The sequence below is a fragment of the Trichomonas vaginalis genome, chromosome V (genome assembly GCF_026262505.1).
Source record: "Trichomonas vaginalis G3 chromosome V, whole genome shotgun sequence".
Lineage (NCBI taxonomy): Eukaryota > Parabasalia > Trichomonadida > Trichomonadidae > Trichomonas > Trichomonas vaginalis.
This window is the reverse complement of record NC_067207.1, coordinates 12,992,192-13,007,750: the sequence shown is the minus strand read 5'-3', so window position 1 is coordinate 13,007,750 and position 15,559 is coordinate 12,992,192. Positions and strand designations below refer to the sequence as shown.

At 32.9% G+C, this 15,559-nt stretch overlaps 6 protein-coding genes and 4 pseudogenes across 10 annotated transcripts, besides 6 other annotated features; 7 read left to right on the top strand and 3 right to left on the bottom strand.

The window, feature by feature from the left end:
* Positions 1–804: part of a mobile genetic element that runs on past the window's edge.
* Positions 112–447, bottom strand: TVAGG3_0326990 (uncharacterized protein; the record flags this gene model as incomplete). Its single annotated transcript, XM_051230305.1, has 1 exon — positions 112–447. A coding segment is annotated over one exon (336 nt), but the record flags the coding sequence as incomplete, so codon positions are not given.
* Positions 449–804: a terminal%2Cinverted (terminal inverted repeat of Maverick-1A/2 transposon ID:TVAGG3_0326980).
* Positions 804–2,190: a mobile genetic element.
* On the top strand, positions 886–1,468 carry TVAGG3_0326970 (MULE transposase domain-containing protein; the record flags this gene model as incomplete). Its single annotated transcript, XM_001284556.1, has 1 exon — positions 886–1,468. A coding segment is annotated over one exon (583 nt), but the record flags the coding sequence as incomplete, so codon positions are not given.
* Positions 2,149–2,190: a terminal%2Cinverted (terminal inverted repeat of rnd_5_family_231/Phantom2 transposon ID:TVAGG3_0326960).
* Positions 2,191–3,350: 1,160 nt separating this feature from the next.
* Positions 3,351–3,416: a mobile genetic element.
* Positions 3,417–3,941: 525 nt separating this feature from the next.
* TVAGG3_0326940 (uncharacterized protein) lies at positions 3,942–4,737 on the top strand (the record flags this gene model as incomplete). Its single annotated transcript, XM_001297699.1, has 1 exon — positions 3,964–4,737. The coding sequence occupies one exon, from the start codon at positions 3,964–3,966 to the stop codon at positions 4,735–4,737; it is 774 nt and encodes a 257-aa protein (XP_001297700.1).
* A 198-nt stretch (positions 4,738–4,935) lies between these two features.
* TVAGG3_0326930 (coiled-coil domain-containing protein 63 family) lies at positions 4,936–6,479 on the top strand (the record flags this gene model as incomplete). Its single annotated transcript, XM_001297700.1, has 1 exon — positions 4,939–6,477. One exon carries the CDS (start codon positions 4,939–4,941, stop codon positions 6,475–6,477), a length of 1,539 nt encoding a protein of 512 aa, XP_001297701.1.
* Positions 6,480–8,891: 2,412 nt separating this feature from the next.
* On the top strand, positions 8,892–9,254 carry TVAGG3_0326920 (uncharacterized protein; the record flags this gene model as incomplete). Its single annotated transcript, XM_051230304.1, has 1 exon — positions 8,892–9,254. The coding sequence occupies one exon, from the start codon at positions 8,892–8,894 to the stop codon at positions 9,252–9,254; it is 363 nt and encodes a 120-aa protein (XP_051100034.1).
* A 338-nt stretch (positions 9,255–9,592) lies between these two features.
* On the bottom strand, positions 9,593–10,366 carry TVAGG3_0326910 (annotated as a pseudogene). The gene has a single exon. A coding segment is annotated over exon 1 (774 nt).
* A 518-nt stretch (positions 10,367–10,884) lies between these two features.
* Positions 10,885–15,559: part of a mobile genetic element that runs on past the window's edge.
* Positions 12,175–12,940, bottom strand: TVAGG3_0326900 (annotated as a pseudogene). Its single transcript has one exon. A coding segment is annotated over exon 1 (766 nt).
* On the top strand, positions 13,152–13,550 carry TVAGG3_0326890 (annotated as a pseudogene). Its single transcript has one exon. A coding segment is annotated over exon 1 (399 nt).
* Positions 13,949–14,314, top strand: TVAGG3_0326880 (phage tail repeat-like family; the record flags this gene model as incomplete). Its single annotated transcript, XM_051230303.1, has 1 exon — positions 13,949–14,314. A coding segment is annotated over one exon (366 nt), but the record flags the coding sequence as incomplete, so codon positions are not given.
* TVAGG3_0326870 lies at positions 14,361–15,498 on the top strand (annotated as a pseudogene). The gene has a single exon. A coding segment is annotated over exon 1 (1,138 nt).

Here is a 15,559-nt window from a genome sequence, read left to right as displayed (position 1 = left end):
GGTATGTTTTCATACGTGTGAGGGTGGTGATATCATTTATTTTTAAGTTTATTTTTTATTTTATTTTTATTTTTTTTTATATAAATGACGAAAACTATTGAGATAACATTTCTACTCAGCAGGAATGAGACCCTTACTGACTATGTATTCGTTTAATGCTTGATGAAAACAATGGTACATATTATCGTATGGGTATACACAACGTCTGTTTCCATCGTCGTCGTATATGTAGAGCTCAAATCCAGTCCAACCTTCTTTTGTACAATATGTAGCTTTATTTAAGTATGCATTTATGTAGATAAGGCAATTTTCTTCATCGCTCCAGAAATAATTTTTGTTCTTTGTTGAAATAGTTTTCGTTCCTCTGCGACCATAAGGAATGTATGCAATGAACTTTGCGTCATAAGGGATTGTAATATATTCAGGGTTTCTTTCATCGTCAATGGGTCTGTCTTTGTTAAAATGCATGTTTCTCAGTTTTACTTGAGTTTTGAATAGTTCACGGAAATGTTCTGGGAAAGAGTCATAGTAAATGTAGTCGGACATGTCTTTGTAATGAAATAAAAAATTTTAAAAAAATAAAAATAAGGTTATTTTTTATTTAGTGAGGACGGTAGTGAATTCGTTAGTGAAGTCGTTAGTGAAGTCGTTTATGTGTCAGACGGTTTTGTAAATATTTATGGTTAAGTTGGTGTTATGGTTGTGTTGTAAAATATACGTTACCGGTTTCGTAAAGTGTCAAATTCACATATAATGGGTAAGGAGGCGCGCAGTGCCTCCGTACCCATAATAGGGATACTAACTGAGTTTTCTCAAAATGATGAGAAGATTCTCAATGAAATCCCAAATGACCAGAATAAAGTGGTTAATCAAGTGATCAAATCAATGGCAAATCCATCAAATTACAAATTCGATAAAACATTACTCACCGAGAATTTATTCTCAATCGAACAAAAGGGAATCACGAAAATTAACCGAACCAAATTTCCAAAACAAAGAAGTAATCGTTTTCTTACAAGAAAAAAGAACATACAAAAGCCTAATGGTGATCTTGGTGAAAAATTTTCGAAAATTACTCGCAAAACAAGCAAAATTGAGAAGGCTCATTCAAATTCAGACCACAGCAGTTCAAATTCAGAAGTTACAGATGAACCTCTCTCAGATGATTCTGATGATGATTTCGAGGTAAAGGCTAAAGGTAAAAAGAGTCCATATCCTATTCCAGAATTATCAGATGGATCTTTTGAGACACCAATAAGTTCAGAATCCGAGACTTTTGAAAATAAAAAAATTTCAAATGCTCCAAACGAGAAAAGTACTACAGACAAATCTGAATCAGACAATGACGAGGAACCTATATCGTCTGAAAGCGACGTTTACAAAGAAGTTGAAGAAGTTCAAAATTTCAAAGAAATTTCCAACCCTGCTATGCCCAAAAAGAATAATGTTGATAGCGATGATGACGATAGTTGGATCATACGTCCAAAAAAGGAAATACAGAAGAACAAACTTGAAATTATTGCTGAAAAATGCGAAAAGAGATTAAACAGAGTGAGAAATTTAAGTCAGGCTTTACCAAAATTTGATGAAGATGATTTGGAAAGTCCTTTGTCGGAAGATGACTAATTTATTATATTATTTTTTTTATTATGGTTGAATTAAAGGTTATTTTATATTCATTGGATTTTGTATAGAATTGTAATTATAGTTTGAATGGAAACAATAAAACATTATAGTGATATAAGACATCTTTAGAAAAAAAAATTGTAATTTGACTATTTCAATATCATAAACACATTTCTATTGTTATAAAAGTCTTAAGTGCTTGTGATCAGACAAATCTGTTTTTCAATAAGACATCTTAGAAAAAAAAATTGTAATTTGACTATTTCAATATCATAAACACATTTCTATTGTTATAAAAGTCTTAAGTGCTTGTGATCAGACAAATCTGTTTTTCAATAAGACATCTTAGAAAAAAAAATTGTAATTTGACTATTTCAATATCATAAACACATTTCTATTGTTATAAAAGTCTTAAGTGCTTGTGATCAGACAAATCTGTTTTTCAATAAGACATCTTAGAAAAAAAAATTGTAATTTGACTATTTCAATATCATAAACACATTTCTATTGTTATAAAAGTCTTAAGTGCTTGTGATCAGACAAATCTGTTTTTCAATAAGACATTCTGATTCAAAACTTTAAATTATATCTCTACCTTATATCAATATCTCTTTTACATATAATATTAAAGCAAACAATGCCTTCCCTACTTAATTTTACTATTTTATTTTCAATTAATTTCATATTCTTTTATCTTTCACCTTTCTCAATATTTCTAAACGCAACTTCACAGTACATTACATTTAACCACCACTTTCTTTTTATCATAAATTTATTTTTTTAATCTTTATCTTTTTTATTTCTTTATTATTTTCTTCTTCATCTAATATCTTATTTCATCTTTCACCATTTTTTAATATTACCTATTGTTAACTCTTTATAATAATCTCATTCTGCAATTTTCATAAATACATTTTCATATAAAATCTTCTCAATTCATTTCAAACACATTCAAAAATAAAATTGTGAAATATTAATATACTATATAAAACTAATATTTTATAATTCATTATTTTTTTGAATACTTCTCAATTTTTTCTTATTCAATTTTTACTAAATAATTTCTCATTTTCTTTTTATTCTTATTCATTCTACATGCTGTTACTAGTTTACATATCATTAGCCGAAAAAATAATCATATAACAATCTTACCACATGTTAAATTTTTGATATATATGATTATTTTGAAATTTAAGAAATCGATTTCAAACATTCTAATAATGTCATAATGCAATCAGACAAATCCCAATTATTATAAACACTATAACATCGATTTTGACTTTAATTTTGAAATCGATAAAATATCTAGAAGATAAAAACTCATATATTTTGAGTGTAAACCTATTCAATTGTATTTTACTAAAGGATATAGATTCATTCACGAACTTAAATAAGTGTTCACTACATTAAATTCTCATTATTTAAAATCTGATTATTTGGCTTGTTCTTTAAAATCAAGTTTAAAGCCTTCCATAGTGTGACAGGTACATTGCTAGAGACTATACTACAAGTTGGGTTATTTTAATTATAAATTAAAATAATAATTTGCATTCGCATTACACATCCTAAGTCCAAATCAAACTTGACCGATATGTAATGATAGCTAATAATATATACTTCAATGCTATATAAATGAATACCCTTAGAAACAAATATAAAGAAAGATATGAATTTTTTAAATTTTCACTTCACCTAAAATCATTCTGATCCGTAAAGTATTGAAATCTATCCCGATTAATCGGGATAAAATTGAATGAGTTGATCCCAATTTCCCGATCAATCCCGATGCCAAAAGATAAGTCATTCTTTTCTCATAAATTAAAAAAAGTCACCTCACATGGCTCGGAGAGCCCACTAAAGACCAGCTTCGAAATGCTATAAAGTTCACTTTTCCGAAGGAAATACTTCGTATCTGAAGGCCGGAATAAGGCAATCATTATCTATAGCCAGAGCAGAATCAAAATCTCACAAGTTGCTAAAGATAGGATTTTTCCGGAAAATGCAAGATAATTGCAAATTTCATGAAAAAGACCTCTTTTCATAAACTTGCTTAAAAATTAACTTACTTGTATATGTGGTATTTTAAAGGTTAAGAGAAAGTTTAGATAAGTATACTATTTAGGCACCTGAGTACCCTCTAAGTTTGGGGAAATTGAGAGGATCAGTTCACTTGAGAATACCCCCTTAATTTAAATTCAGATGATCTAAAAATTTAATTTCTCAATTGCGCTTATTTTAAGAAAAACCTATTTGCTATCGCTTATTAGTGTAAACTTAACATTTATTTTTTTTGTTGTAAAGATTTTATATATGAACGGTTATCACCTCATTTGAAGAATGTCTTTTACTCAAACTGATGACATGAGAGCTGCCAAGGATCAATTACTGAAAGAACTTATTAGGAATTCGCCAAAAAAATATAAAGCTGTCATCATTTCGACAGAAGATTACGATAAATTAGACGCTAACGAATCTGAAGTATTACCCGAATCACCAAAGAGAGATAACATGAGTCAAAACATATTGAAGCATCATTCTCATCCTAAACATCATCATCATAGTTCACCAAAAGAAAACTCACGCGTAATTTGTAGTCGTTGCGCACGCGAACTATCAAGAGACCATGTATCTCGTATAAACAAGACTCCAAGACATCATCACAGATGTTACGCCCCTCCAAAATATTCTCAAACGGATCCAAAAATCCAACAATTAATTGAGCGCAGAATTCAAAAGGCAAGAATGCAACAAGCCATGGAGCAGCGTAGACTTGAAGCTGAAGCAATTGCAAGAGCTCGGGCGCAATATGAATTTGAAAGAAAACAAAAAGTACAAACTATCCTTGAAGAAGTCAGAATGAGGAAAGAGCTTGAGAAAATGAATCAAGAAGATGAAATGGAAGGAGATTATTCTGATTATTATGATGAAAACAATGATTATTCCGATTATGCATATTCTGACAATGAAGAAAACGAGGATGATGATGGAGTTGTTGAAAGTTTACAGAAGATTGCTGAAAACCTTCAAAAAGCTTCTCAGCAACTCACAAACATTGTTTCCAACAGCATGTCTCCAAAAAAAGGTTCTCCTGCTCGTAAAAGTAATTATTAGTTAATTTTTAATAAATATTAATACGTTTCTTTAAAGCTTTAATCTCAAATTCTAATTTTAATTTTAAAATAATTGGTATAATAACTATGGATTTATGATGATTGGTTAAAATTGTATGTGAAAAAAGATAATTTCCAATAAATGATAAGATTCTTTCTAGAGATATAAGTTCTGAAAATTGACAAATCCGTTATTTTAGAAATGGAGAATCCGGCGGAAGTGCAGGAGCTTAGAAACAAACTTCGCATGATGAAGTTCCCCCAAGACGAAATACTTAATACAGTTCGTAAGCAACAGCGTGCAATTCATAAGCAAAAGCAAGCCAATGAAACCATTCGTGCAGAGAACCAGGAATTGCAAGCGCAAATCGATGCCTATGATCAAGCCGTTGCTGCCCATGATAGTAATGAAGATCTCAACCAACTTAAGAATACTGAAAAAAGCCTTTCAAACAAATTGAGTGTATTATCAGCTGACTATGCTGCCGAGGACCAAAAGCGTCGCGAACTTGAAGATAGAGTCTCCAAAGCTAGGTCTGCTGTTGGAGGAATGTATGCTCAATCAAGAGAAATTGAGGAAGCACAAGCTAAGATCCGTACCATGGAAAATCGTCTCGATAAGTCTCTTGTTCGCTACAACAATAACCTTACACAACTTGCTGATAAGCGTAATCAAATTGATGAATTAAGAAAAGATCGTACAACATTCCGTCAAGTTATTGAAAAGTCCAAGGCTGAATGTGCTGCTCTTGCTGCAACTATTGAAGACCAAATCAGGACATCAAACGACTCTTACTCTCAGAGAGATAATCTTAAGATGTGCATTGCAGAATTAAAGAATAATGAAGCAGCTGAAATCCAACACTTTGAAAGCGATATGGATCGTCTAACTCAAACAATTGAGGGTCAAAGAATCGCTTCAAATAGGCCTCATGAACAATTGCAATCTGTCCCAACAATTATTTCACAAAGCGGTACATCAGAAGCGCAAGATGAAATTACCAAGCAAACAGAAGAGTATCAAGCCCAAATTTCTAAAACTCTTGAACTTCTTAACATGAAATCAACAGAAGAACTCTTCCAAGAAGCAGAAAATCTGGAGAGAGAAAATTTCTCACTCTTTAATTTTGTTGTTGAACATGGAGCTACTCGTACACGCCTTACAGATGAAATTTCTGCCCTTGAGATGCAGCATGATGTTATTTTGTCAAATTCACAAAGCAACGATGAATCACAGGCACGTGAACTCGAAGAAATTACAAACGATATCGAAGACACAAAGGCCCAGCTTGACGATCTGGCCAAACAAAAGCAAGAATCAGAAGATGCTTTCAAAGTTAACTATCAGAAAATTGATGAACTTTACCAACTTCTTGGTTGTTCATGGGAGAAGTCGCCAGATGAAAAAACTAATGTCACTTCTGCAAATGTCATGTTTGCACTTACAAATATTGAAACTGCCATTATAGAGATAATGGACAAAGTAAGTGCTAAAGCTAAATCTGCATTCGATGTTCAACCAGAATCCCGCTCTCAAGCTGGACTAGATTCATATAAGCCAGAAAAAGAAAAGAAACACGTTTTAGAACGAATTGATGACAATGCTTTGAAGACCTTAGAATCTTGTAGCGAGCCATTATCCCTTGATGATGTTAGGAAACTCATTAAAGAACCTTCTAATACCACAACTAATAATAATACAATAACTTCCGAAACACAGCCATCTCAACAACAACAATAGGGAAATATTTTGATTGATTTTATTTAAATAAACTTTTTTATTCAATTTTTAAGGCTTATTCAAAATTTAAATGGAGTTTGATACGTGGTTTGATGGTAGAATCTATCATACCACTAAATTTTAATTTGCCAAAGTTAAAAGAGCAAGTTTTTGAAATTCCTAAAAAGAAATTCTTATCGTGAGATATTGAAAAAGTTGCACGAAATTTATCTGCACGTTTAAATTGATCAATGTAAATACAAAATTGTGTGTCGTTTGATAATCCGTAATTATAAATTTCATCAATAATTCCGAACTTATAGTGCTTGAAAATTATTGTACTGCATCTGACTGATAAAGATGATGTTAATGAATTATTTGAATATTTGCATCCTATCTCATTCTGAAGTAAATTATCGTAATTAAATTTGTAACTCATCTTTAATGCATTAGAAATTGAGTTTTTAGGGATATTGTAGTTCATCTTTAGCTTGGAAAGTAGTTTATTTTGATTATTGCAATGGAATTTGAATTTCAAATCTTTTGAATTCGAGAATTGAAAAGCAATTGAATATTGAGCCTTAAGTATTGAAAAATACGGGGTTTTCAATCCAAATTTGAACAAATTTTTCTTCGAATCTGCTTTAGCCAAGAATTTGAAATTTCCATTTGAGTGATACTTGCATAATATCAATCCCGGAACAGGAATAAATGATATTTTGCAATTATCATCGACAAATTGAACTTTAAGATCTAGTTGCTGCAAATTGCTAATAGAAAAAAAAATTGTATAGGGTTTGATCTCTTTTTTCATATGAAGAGTGTATTTATTTAGTGAGGAACTAAAAGATACTTTTTGATTTTGATTTCTTATGGAAAAAGATAGAATTGATGGAAAATCTAGCTGCGAGAGCATTTGAATAAAAATAAATTCAAAAAATCGACACTTTTACTTTGTTTTTACAGGCGCGTTGCTTGATAAAAAATAATCATACCAAATAAGTCTCCCTTTTCCCTCACGTGCACACAACATAACCATACATCAATTTAATGTTAACAGACATTCAAACAGAATTATCAATGGATAAATCCCTCAATTGTTATCTCTTTCCTTTTCTATATGCATTTTTGAATAATGAAATCTGTAAATTCAATTCAAGATATTAAAATAATTTAATATTAGGTCAGGTAAGTGGGGCTTCCAGGGGCTGCGCCCCTTCTAGCCCCGAAGATGTTTAGTATAAATGAAGTTTTTATTCGGAAAATTGTTAGTCTTCTGGTGTGAATTCGGAGGACTCTTCTTGGATAGAGTCTTGTATTTCCTCCTCCTCTTCTTCCTCCTCCATTGTTTCTGGGAAGAAGCCTTCTTCTGGGTCGAAAACATTATATAATGTGTCACTTTTCACAAATTATATATGTTTTCATGTTTTGTCACTTTTCTGTCACTTTTCAGGTAAAAACATTTTTATTATTATATATAAATGAATTTTACAAAACCACCGTTACCGTTCTTTGGAAATAAGAGTAGATGTAAAGATATTATATTGAGAGAACTTAAGAAACTACCGAATGGTCTAACATTTGTAGATTTGTTCGGTGGAAGTTTCTATATATCCCATTTATGTCATACAATATTCCCAGACTCAAAGATTATATGCAATGACTTCGACAACTATATGGACCGTCTCAAACATATTCCAGACACAAACAATATATTGAAAGAGTTAAAAGAAAAGATACCTATAGGTAAGATGGAACGTATACCATTAGATAAGAAAAATATTGTGAGAGAGGTTTTGAAAAAAGCAGAATATATAGACTGGGATAGTATATCTGCTAGACTATTATATAGTGGTGCTATAAGAGTACATGACATTGAAACACTTATGTCAAAAGTTTTATATCTTAACTATACAAATGTTTTCAAAGAGAACATAGAAAAATATATTGAGGGTATAGAGTTTGTGAGATGTCATTGGACAGAGTTGTATGAAAAATATAAAGACAAGGAAAATGTTTTCTTTATAGTGGACCCGCCGTTCTATAACACATGGGATTTTCAATACCAAGTAGACTGGACTTTGAGAGACTCTTTAGAAACTTTAGACGTTATACATAACCATCCATGCTTTTACTTTACATCGATAAAAGTGGTTTGGAAAGTTATGAAGATGGTTAGGAACATACGACTATGAGTTTAGATATGACAAGATAGAATATGAGAGAGGTCCTATAAACTGGAGAAAAGTGTCATAACAAAGAAATTTTATTAGTAAGTAAATGTGGTTTGAAATAGGACTACTTGTTTTAGGTTTTTTCCATTGTGTCATTTATTTATTTGACGTGGCAGAAAAGTACAGAGAATATGAAGATGAACCAATGCCTGCAAATGTTCAGCATATGTACTCGTAAGAGATATTTTTATCTAATATTAAATGGACGCACAGAACTTAGCGAATGCACAGCAACCTGGACAACCAAACCCAGAGAATATTCCAAATGAAGTTAGAATACAAACTGCAATGGCAAACTATGGTCAAGTGCCAACAGATGTACAAATGCAAACTGCCATGTCAAATGACGCTGCGTTAGGTTTGCCACCATGGTATGCAAATATGAGATGGAAAGAGTTTTATACAAACCCTGAAGTGGGATATAAACAACTTTATGCAGATGACGCGAACACAGGAGTTGACCCAGAATATGTTTTCTACCAGAGGAGAAACAGAATGTATGAGCTCCAGTTAAAGAATGCTATGGAACTCAACAGGAAACGTAAGAGACTAGGCGGACATTAGATTTTTACATATAGTAAAATGGGTTTCTTCAGTAAGATAGGAAACTTCTTCGAAATGTTGGAAGAGGTATATGGAATGGAATAAAATCTGTCGGAAGAGGATATGGAACGGTGTCAAAATATTGGTAAAAGAGTAGGTCAGTTCGTTGGTATTATACCTAAAGACCCTGAACCAGAAGAGCAAGCTCCTGTTATACAACAGCCTGAACCTGCACCACAGTCTAGTTGGCAACCAAATCCAACACCTCAACCGTATTAAAAAATTATATTTTTACCGTTCGATAGTAGTTGTATATGAAAACTAAGTTCTAAGTAAAACGCATGGTATAATGGAATTATTCTTTTTTCTTCCATCTGTAGTAAACCATACTTGAAAGTCTGAAATACTTCCACTGGTGGTTCTATAACTTTGTAGGTTTTTCGTAAAAGTCATTTGCCAAGCATAAGAAAGAGTTTTGGGCGCCAGAAAATGAAGCATGAACAATAATAGCATCTTGGTCGAAAATATTTTCATATGTTCCATTAGGGTTTTCGACTTCATAATAGTCCGGGTGTACTGGATATTGCTGCAGGCTGATTTAACATCCTCATAAATCTATACCATGCCAAGTTGTTATATTTTGTAGAAATATAAACGTTTTCTCCAAGGTCTTCTATTTCTATTGATTTTAACAGTTGCATTTTTCCTGTCATAAATAATATCGAGATGGTATTCTCCTTCGTCAATGTTATACTGGTTTGCATATTCAATATAGATGTCGTTTATTTTTTTCTTGAAAAGCTTGAAGATTGTTTCTAAGTTTATAAGCAAACTAACTTGTAAAAGTTTTCCCTGTTCAAATTTCTCATACATACGTTTTTCTTTGTTATAGTATCGAACTTCAAAACCGACCGTAAATGGGAAACCATGTATGGCTTCTGAAATGAACTTCATTCTACGAAAGCCAATAGCTTTTGTGACGGATGGGTCTCTTAACCATCTTAATGGGTAGTCAAACGATAGCCTTCATGCTTTACGGTATCTGTCTCAAACTTTTGACCGACATTAGTAAAAAGTTCATCTAATGGTTTAGTTGTAGCAACTCTAGAATTTTCTTTTTCTATTGGAAGCATATTTTATCTATAATAAAAATGTCAAATGAAACAGCGTCTATGAGAGAAATACAACACAACCGACAACTCATTATGCAAGCTCTAAATAGAACACAACAAACTTTTCAAACTATTCTAAGATATCTGAGTCATTGAAAGGGGTGACTTAAAACTGACAATAAACCCAATGACAGATGAGTTTCTATTTCAAGACAATAAGAACCATACTGTCTGTATAAATCCAACAAAAGGAACTTTAAACGAGAAACCTATAAATGAACTTCTTTGAAAGCAGATGTTGACAACAAAGCTGACAAAGAATATGTAGACGATGCAATAGCAAAAGAAGAAGAAAGAGCTAACAATGCTTATGCAACAAAAGAACATACTCATCCTGAACTAGCAGACAAAAACATATGTTGACAATAAAATGTCAAGTGAAGTGACAAGAGCTGAAAACGAATATTCTAAAAAAGACTCATATACATTATATTAACCAAATACCAAGTCTTAAGGAAACATTAGAGACAAAAGCAGATAAGACTCATACACATACCATTGCAAATATTACAAACTTACAAGAAACCTTAAACAGGAAAAGTGACGTTGGACATACACATACCATTGCAAATATTACAAACTTACAAGAAACCTTAAACAGGAAAAGTGCCGTTGGACATACACATACCATTGCAAATATTACAAACTTACAAAAACCTTAAACAGTAAAAGTGACGTTGGACATACACATTCTATATCTGATATTACAACTTAAACGTTAGCCTTGAAAATAAAGCAGATAAAACATATGTCAATGAAATATACCAAAGTTTGATAGGAACAAAAAATATTGAAACTATTGTTGGTGATTTTCTGTCAATGAAGAAATAAATATTTTAGATGGCAGTTTGTACAGTCCTTAAAAAATGGTACACGGTGTAAACTCATTCCGAAAAATAACAATGAAATGTATGTAAGCTATAAAAAGAATGATGGTACACAAGTTAAAGTTCCATTAGACAACAACTGCTACTTAAACTTATATGGAGACGAACAAAAGAAATATTTAAGAGTTTATGAAATGGCAGATATGACATTGCCTGACCCAGCTCCAGCACCATATTATTATGACTATGGAGATGACGACAGAACACCACATGTAGATGACAAAAGCTAACATTATATTTAGATTATTATAGATATAAAAGATATAATGCAATAGAAAAAACGAGAATAGTATATTATTATACAGATGACAGAAATAAATATTATAGTCAAGACTTTACCTACCTGAAAACATAAGATTATATTATAAAAAATATTCTGACACAAACCAGAAGAAACCTGAAATAGTTGCACTATATTTTAAGTTCAAAAGAGACAATCCTATAATATCTCATATGTTTGATTTAATGAACCCAGTAGGTTCTATTTATACATCTATGGAAGCAAGAGGTCCTCAAGTAATGTTTGGTGTTGGTGCATGGGAACAAATAGTCGACAGGTTTTTGTATTGTGCAAACTCTTCAAAGGAAACAGGTGGAAGTAAAACGATTTCAGGTGAAAATTTACCTGCACACAGTCACTACATAGATTTAAGTACATCTCAAGCAGGTTGGCATAAGCATAGATATTGGGATTGGTCAGGAATGACAAAAGGTAAAGGATATGATGTTAAAGACGAGTTAAGTTTGCTATAAATTGTTACTGGAGTGACACTCAGGGAGAGGAAACCATACACATTTCGTTTCAGGATATACGCAAACAACGGGACAAAGTAAAGAATACATGCCACCTTACATGACAGTTTACGCATGGTATAGAATTGCTTAGTCGTCATTTTCAACTTCTTTAGCATATTCGTCAGGAGTTGTCTTATATTTGTTAGGAACTGTCTTTGAAAGTATACCACCTTGAACTTTGACAAGTTTGAAACGAGGTCTGGCAATAGTAGTTTTATCTTCTGCTTGCAGTGTGTACATTTTGCCATGTTTGCCTAAAACTTCATAATATTCTCTTGTATACTTTCTTCTATTTTTACGAACACGAATGTGAGTACCTGTCGGGTTCCCATTGTTGTCATAGTCAATAGTATTTTCATATGGGTCGCGTTTAGGTATTTCTATTTTTTACTTTGTCACCTTTCTGAAGTTTGAAGCCCGGCATTCTTTCTTGTTTGTCTCTTTTTGACTAAATTATTAAATATATAGTCTTTCTCTAAGTCAGGGTTGTTTTTCATTTCTTCGGGGAGTGGTTTCCCAAACCTTTTTGTTTACGGTTATTGTAAATATTTAAAACTTGTCTCATCTTTGCCATGGAGAAGTGTCTATACTTGTCGTCATATGACATTTCATTTGCTTCACCACCTTGTGGTTGGTTTAAGTCTCTTAACATTTTTATACAACCGTCAATGACACCAAGAGCAGAATGGTTTTGGTCGACAATGAAATATTGGTTTACATTTTTTGAACGCAGATAGTTTTTTACATCATCTGATTTGAAAGAACTTTCACAGTCAGATGTCAGTTTTGTTGGATGGTATTTGTCAACGAATATTGTCAAAGCAGTTTTCACATCTAAAATATTTTGGACCATAATGGTATGGCTTCACAGTATCTTGTGTTTTGACCAACAAATATTAACCAGTATGGAGGTCCATCTGTTCTAACTCTCGGAATGTTTTCCAAGATATCCATAAACCAAGCATTTGGTGTTGAACTAAAGATTTTTATCATGAGTGCTTTCTTTGTCGCTTTAGAAACATAGGGGTCCTTGTTTGGATTCGTCATTTTTTACCCTATAAGAAATGGGTTTATTTGGCGCATTAGCAGGAGTCGCATCAGATTTTTACCCGCAGTGGGAACAATAGCCAGAGGTGTATTTGGAGTTGGAAGGAAGATTTTGAGTACATTAGGTATACTTAAAGAGAAAGCACAACCTATTATACAAACTGTACAGAAAGGTTGGGATGTAGCACGAGATGCAACAAATCTTATTCCAAATCCTGAAACAAGAGGAAAAGTTCAAGGATGGATGGACAATGTAGGAAGACAAGCAGGAAACTATTATAACAAAGCAAATGACTACTATAACCAAGCAGGACACTATATGACCAAGGTGAAAGATTCTTTAACAGAGGATATAACCATGCACAACAATGGGTAACAATAACCAACCGCAACCACCTCAAACTTGGGGAATGTAAATTTTTTTACTGAGATGAAATGAACAATGCAGCTTTAAACAGAATAAGTCATGGAAGACCACCTTTTACACCACGTGTTTGTAAAGTTCTTTCTATACCTCAGGAAGTTTTAGACCGACTTAAAAAACCTAAACAACCAGTTGAAAACAAACCAAACTAAAATTTTTTACTGAGATGAAATGACCGAAGAAGTTGAAACGGTAGATTTGACACCACAAACAAAAAGTTCAGAACCATTGTCAAAACCTGTCAAAGAACTTACAGATGAAGAGAAAAATTCAATAATAGAAAGTGCCAGGTCTGGAAATACAAACCCTAACTATAAAGTCACTTTTCATAGAAATGGAACGGCTAGTATCTCAAAAAAGAAACAGACTCTCACAAATAAAATATTGAAGTCTGAAGGAGCTTTCGAGACAACAGATGGAAAAGTTTACTTCACTGACCAACAGTTCATTATAGAACATCTCATTGACTTAGAGTCGAAATATTCTAAACTTTACAACAAACACAAAAAGTTGAAAGGAAAACAAAAACAAATGGCATATGATATTTATGAAGATGTTGACGACACAACTGTTCCTGCAAGTGAAGTAAAGTCAGAGGAACCGAAAAGTGACGAAAAACCGATAGAAGAAGAAAAACCAAAAACTGAAGATAAACCAAAACCAAAGTTTAGTTTCCAAACTAAACCAAGTCAACCTTCATTAGCTGGTATGGGTTGGCGTCAAAGACTTATGGCAGCAGGCGGTTATGTAAAGTAAAGAAAAAAAACATTTTTTTATTTTTATAAAAATGCCCCCATATAGAATGGATAGAAAGTCTGCTAGAATAAAAGCAGAGTTACAAAGATATGGTTGGAGAGTTTCGAAGAATTTTAAATATAGGAAGGGAAGACCCATAAAAGTCTATGACAAATTGTCTGGTCTTCGCTACGAAATGGATTTGGAAACAGCACGTGCCAATTATCCAAACAGACTAGAGAGGTTAGAAGAAGAACGTCTTATGGACATGCCTTTCGATGTTAGTGAACCTCAAGTTGAAGGACACGACGGCTTTGCCAGATTCTACTGGAAACATGACGAACAATTGCATCCTTTGAGAAGGAAAAAAGGAAAAGGTGAAGACGCACATGCTCCCATGGAAAGAACAAGATATGCATATGAAAAGTATCGTGAAGTTAGAAGTCAAATTACATCTGGTCGAACCTTTACAGTAAACTTTGACGAAGGAAAGAACAAAGAAGGCTTCATGGGTGTACTTGCTGCCAATTCAAGACGGAAATAAGAAAGGACACAATCTCAGATTGACCATAACAGATTTGGATGGTCACATTTACTATGCACATGGCAATGAACAAACAGCCGCAAAACTTCTTGACGCTTTCAAGACTACAAAGAGAGAACAAATGGTTGACTCCGACTCAGACATTTTGAATGCAATTGAAGGAATTGCAAGTGTCAAGTTCGAATGGTACCAACCTAACCCTCAAGCAGTCAGACAACATGCTGGATACTTCCCTTCATAAATAAGTCTGACATTGACTTGACAAGGTATGGAATTTACAATTCAATTGAAACAATTGTCAATGAACCTTGCATTCTTACATGTCTCAGGAACTCTGGTCTTGTTACAGATGAGAAGATGAAGTATCTTGAGTCATGTGTGAAGACAAGGTACATTCTCAGAGGTCAATTGGCAAAAATTGCACCGTTGGCAAATGTCAATATCCGAGTCAACATACCTACAGCTAAAGGTTCTTCACATGACGACTATGTTGTTGACAAAGACTTACCATGGTTGAAGATTGTAATTGTCCACAACCACTTCATGTTGAACGAAAGTCTTACAAACCCATTCTTTGGTAAAAGTAAGTGCAACATTGTCAGAGCTGTAAACATTCTTTTCGAGAAAGGTTTGTTGGAACCAATTCCAGATGACAAGCTGACAGAAAGTTTTGTACCAAAAGACGAAACAAACTTTTCATTGTTAGCAAGACCAAAAGTTGT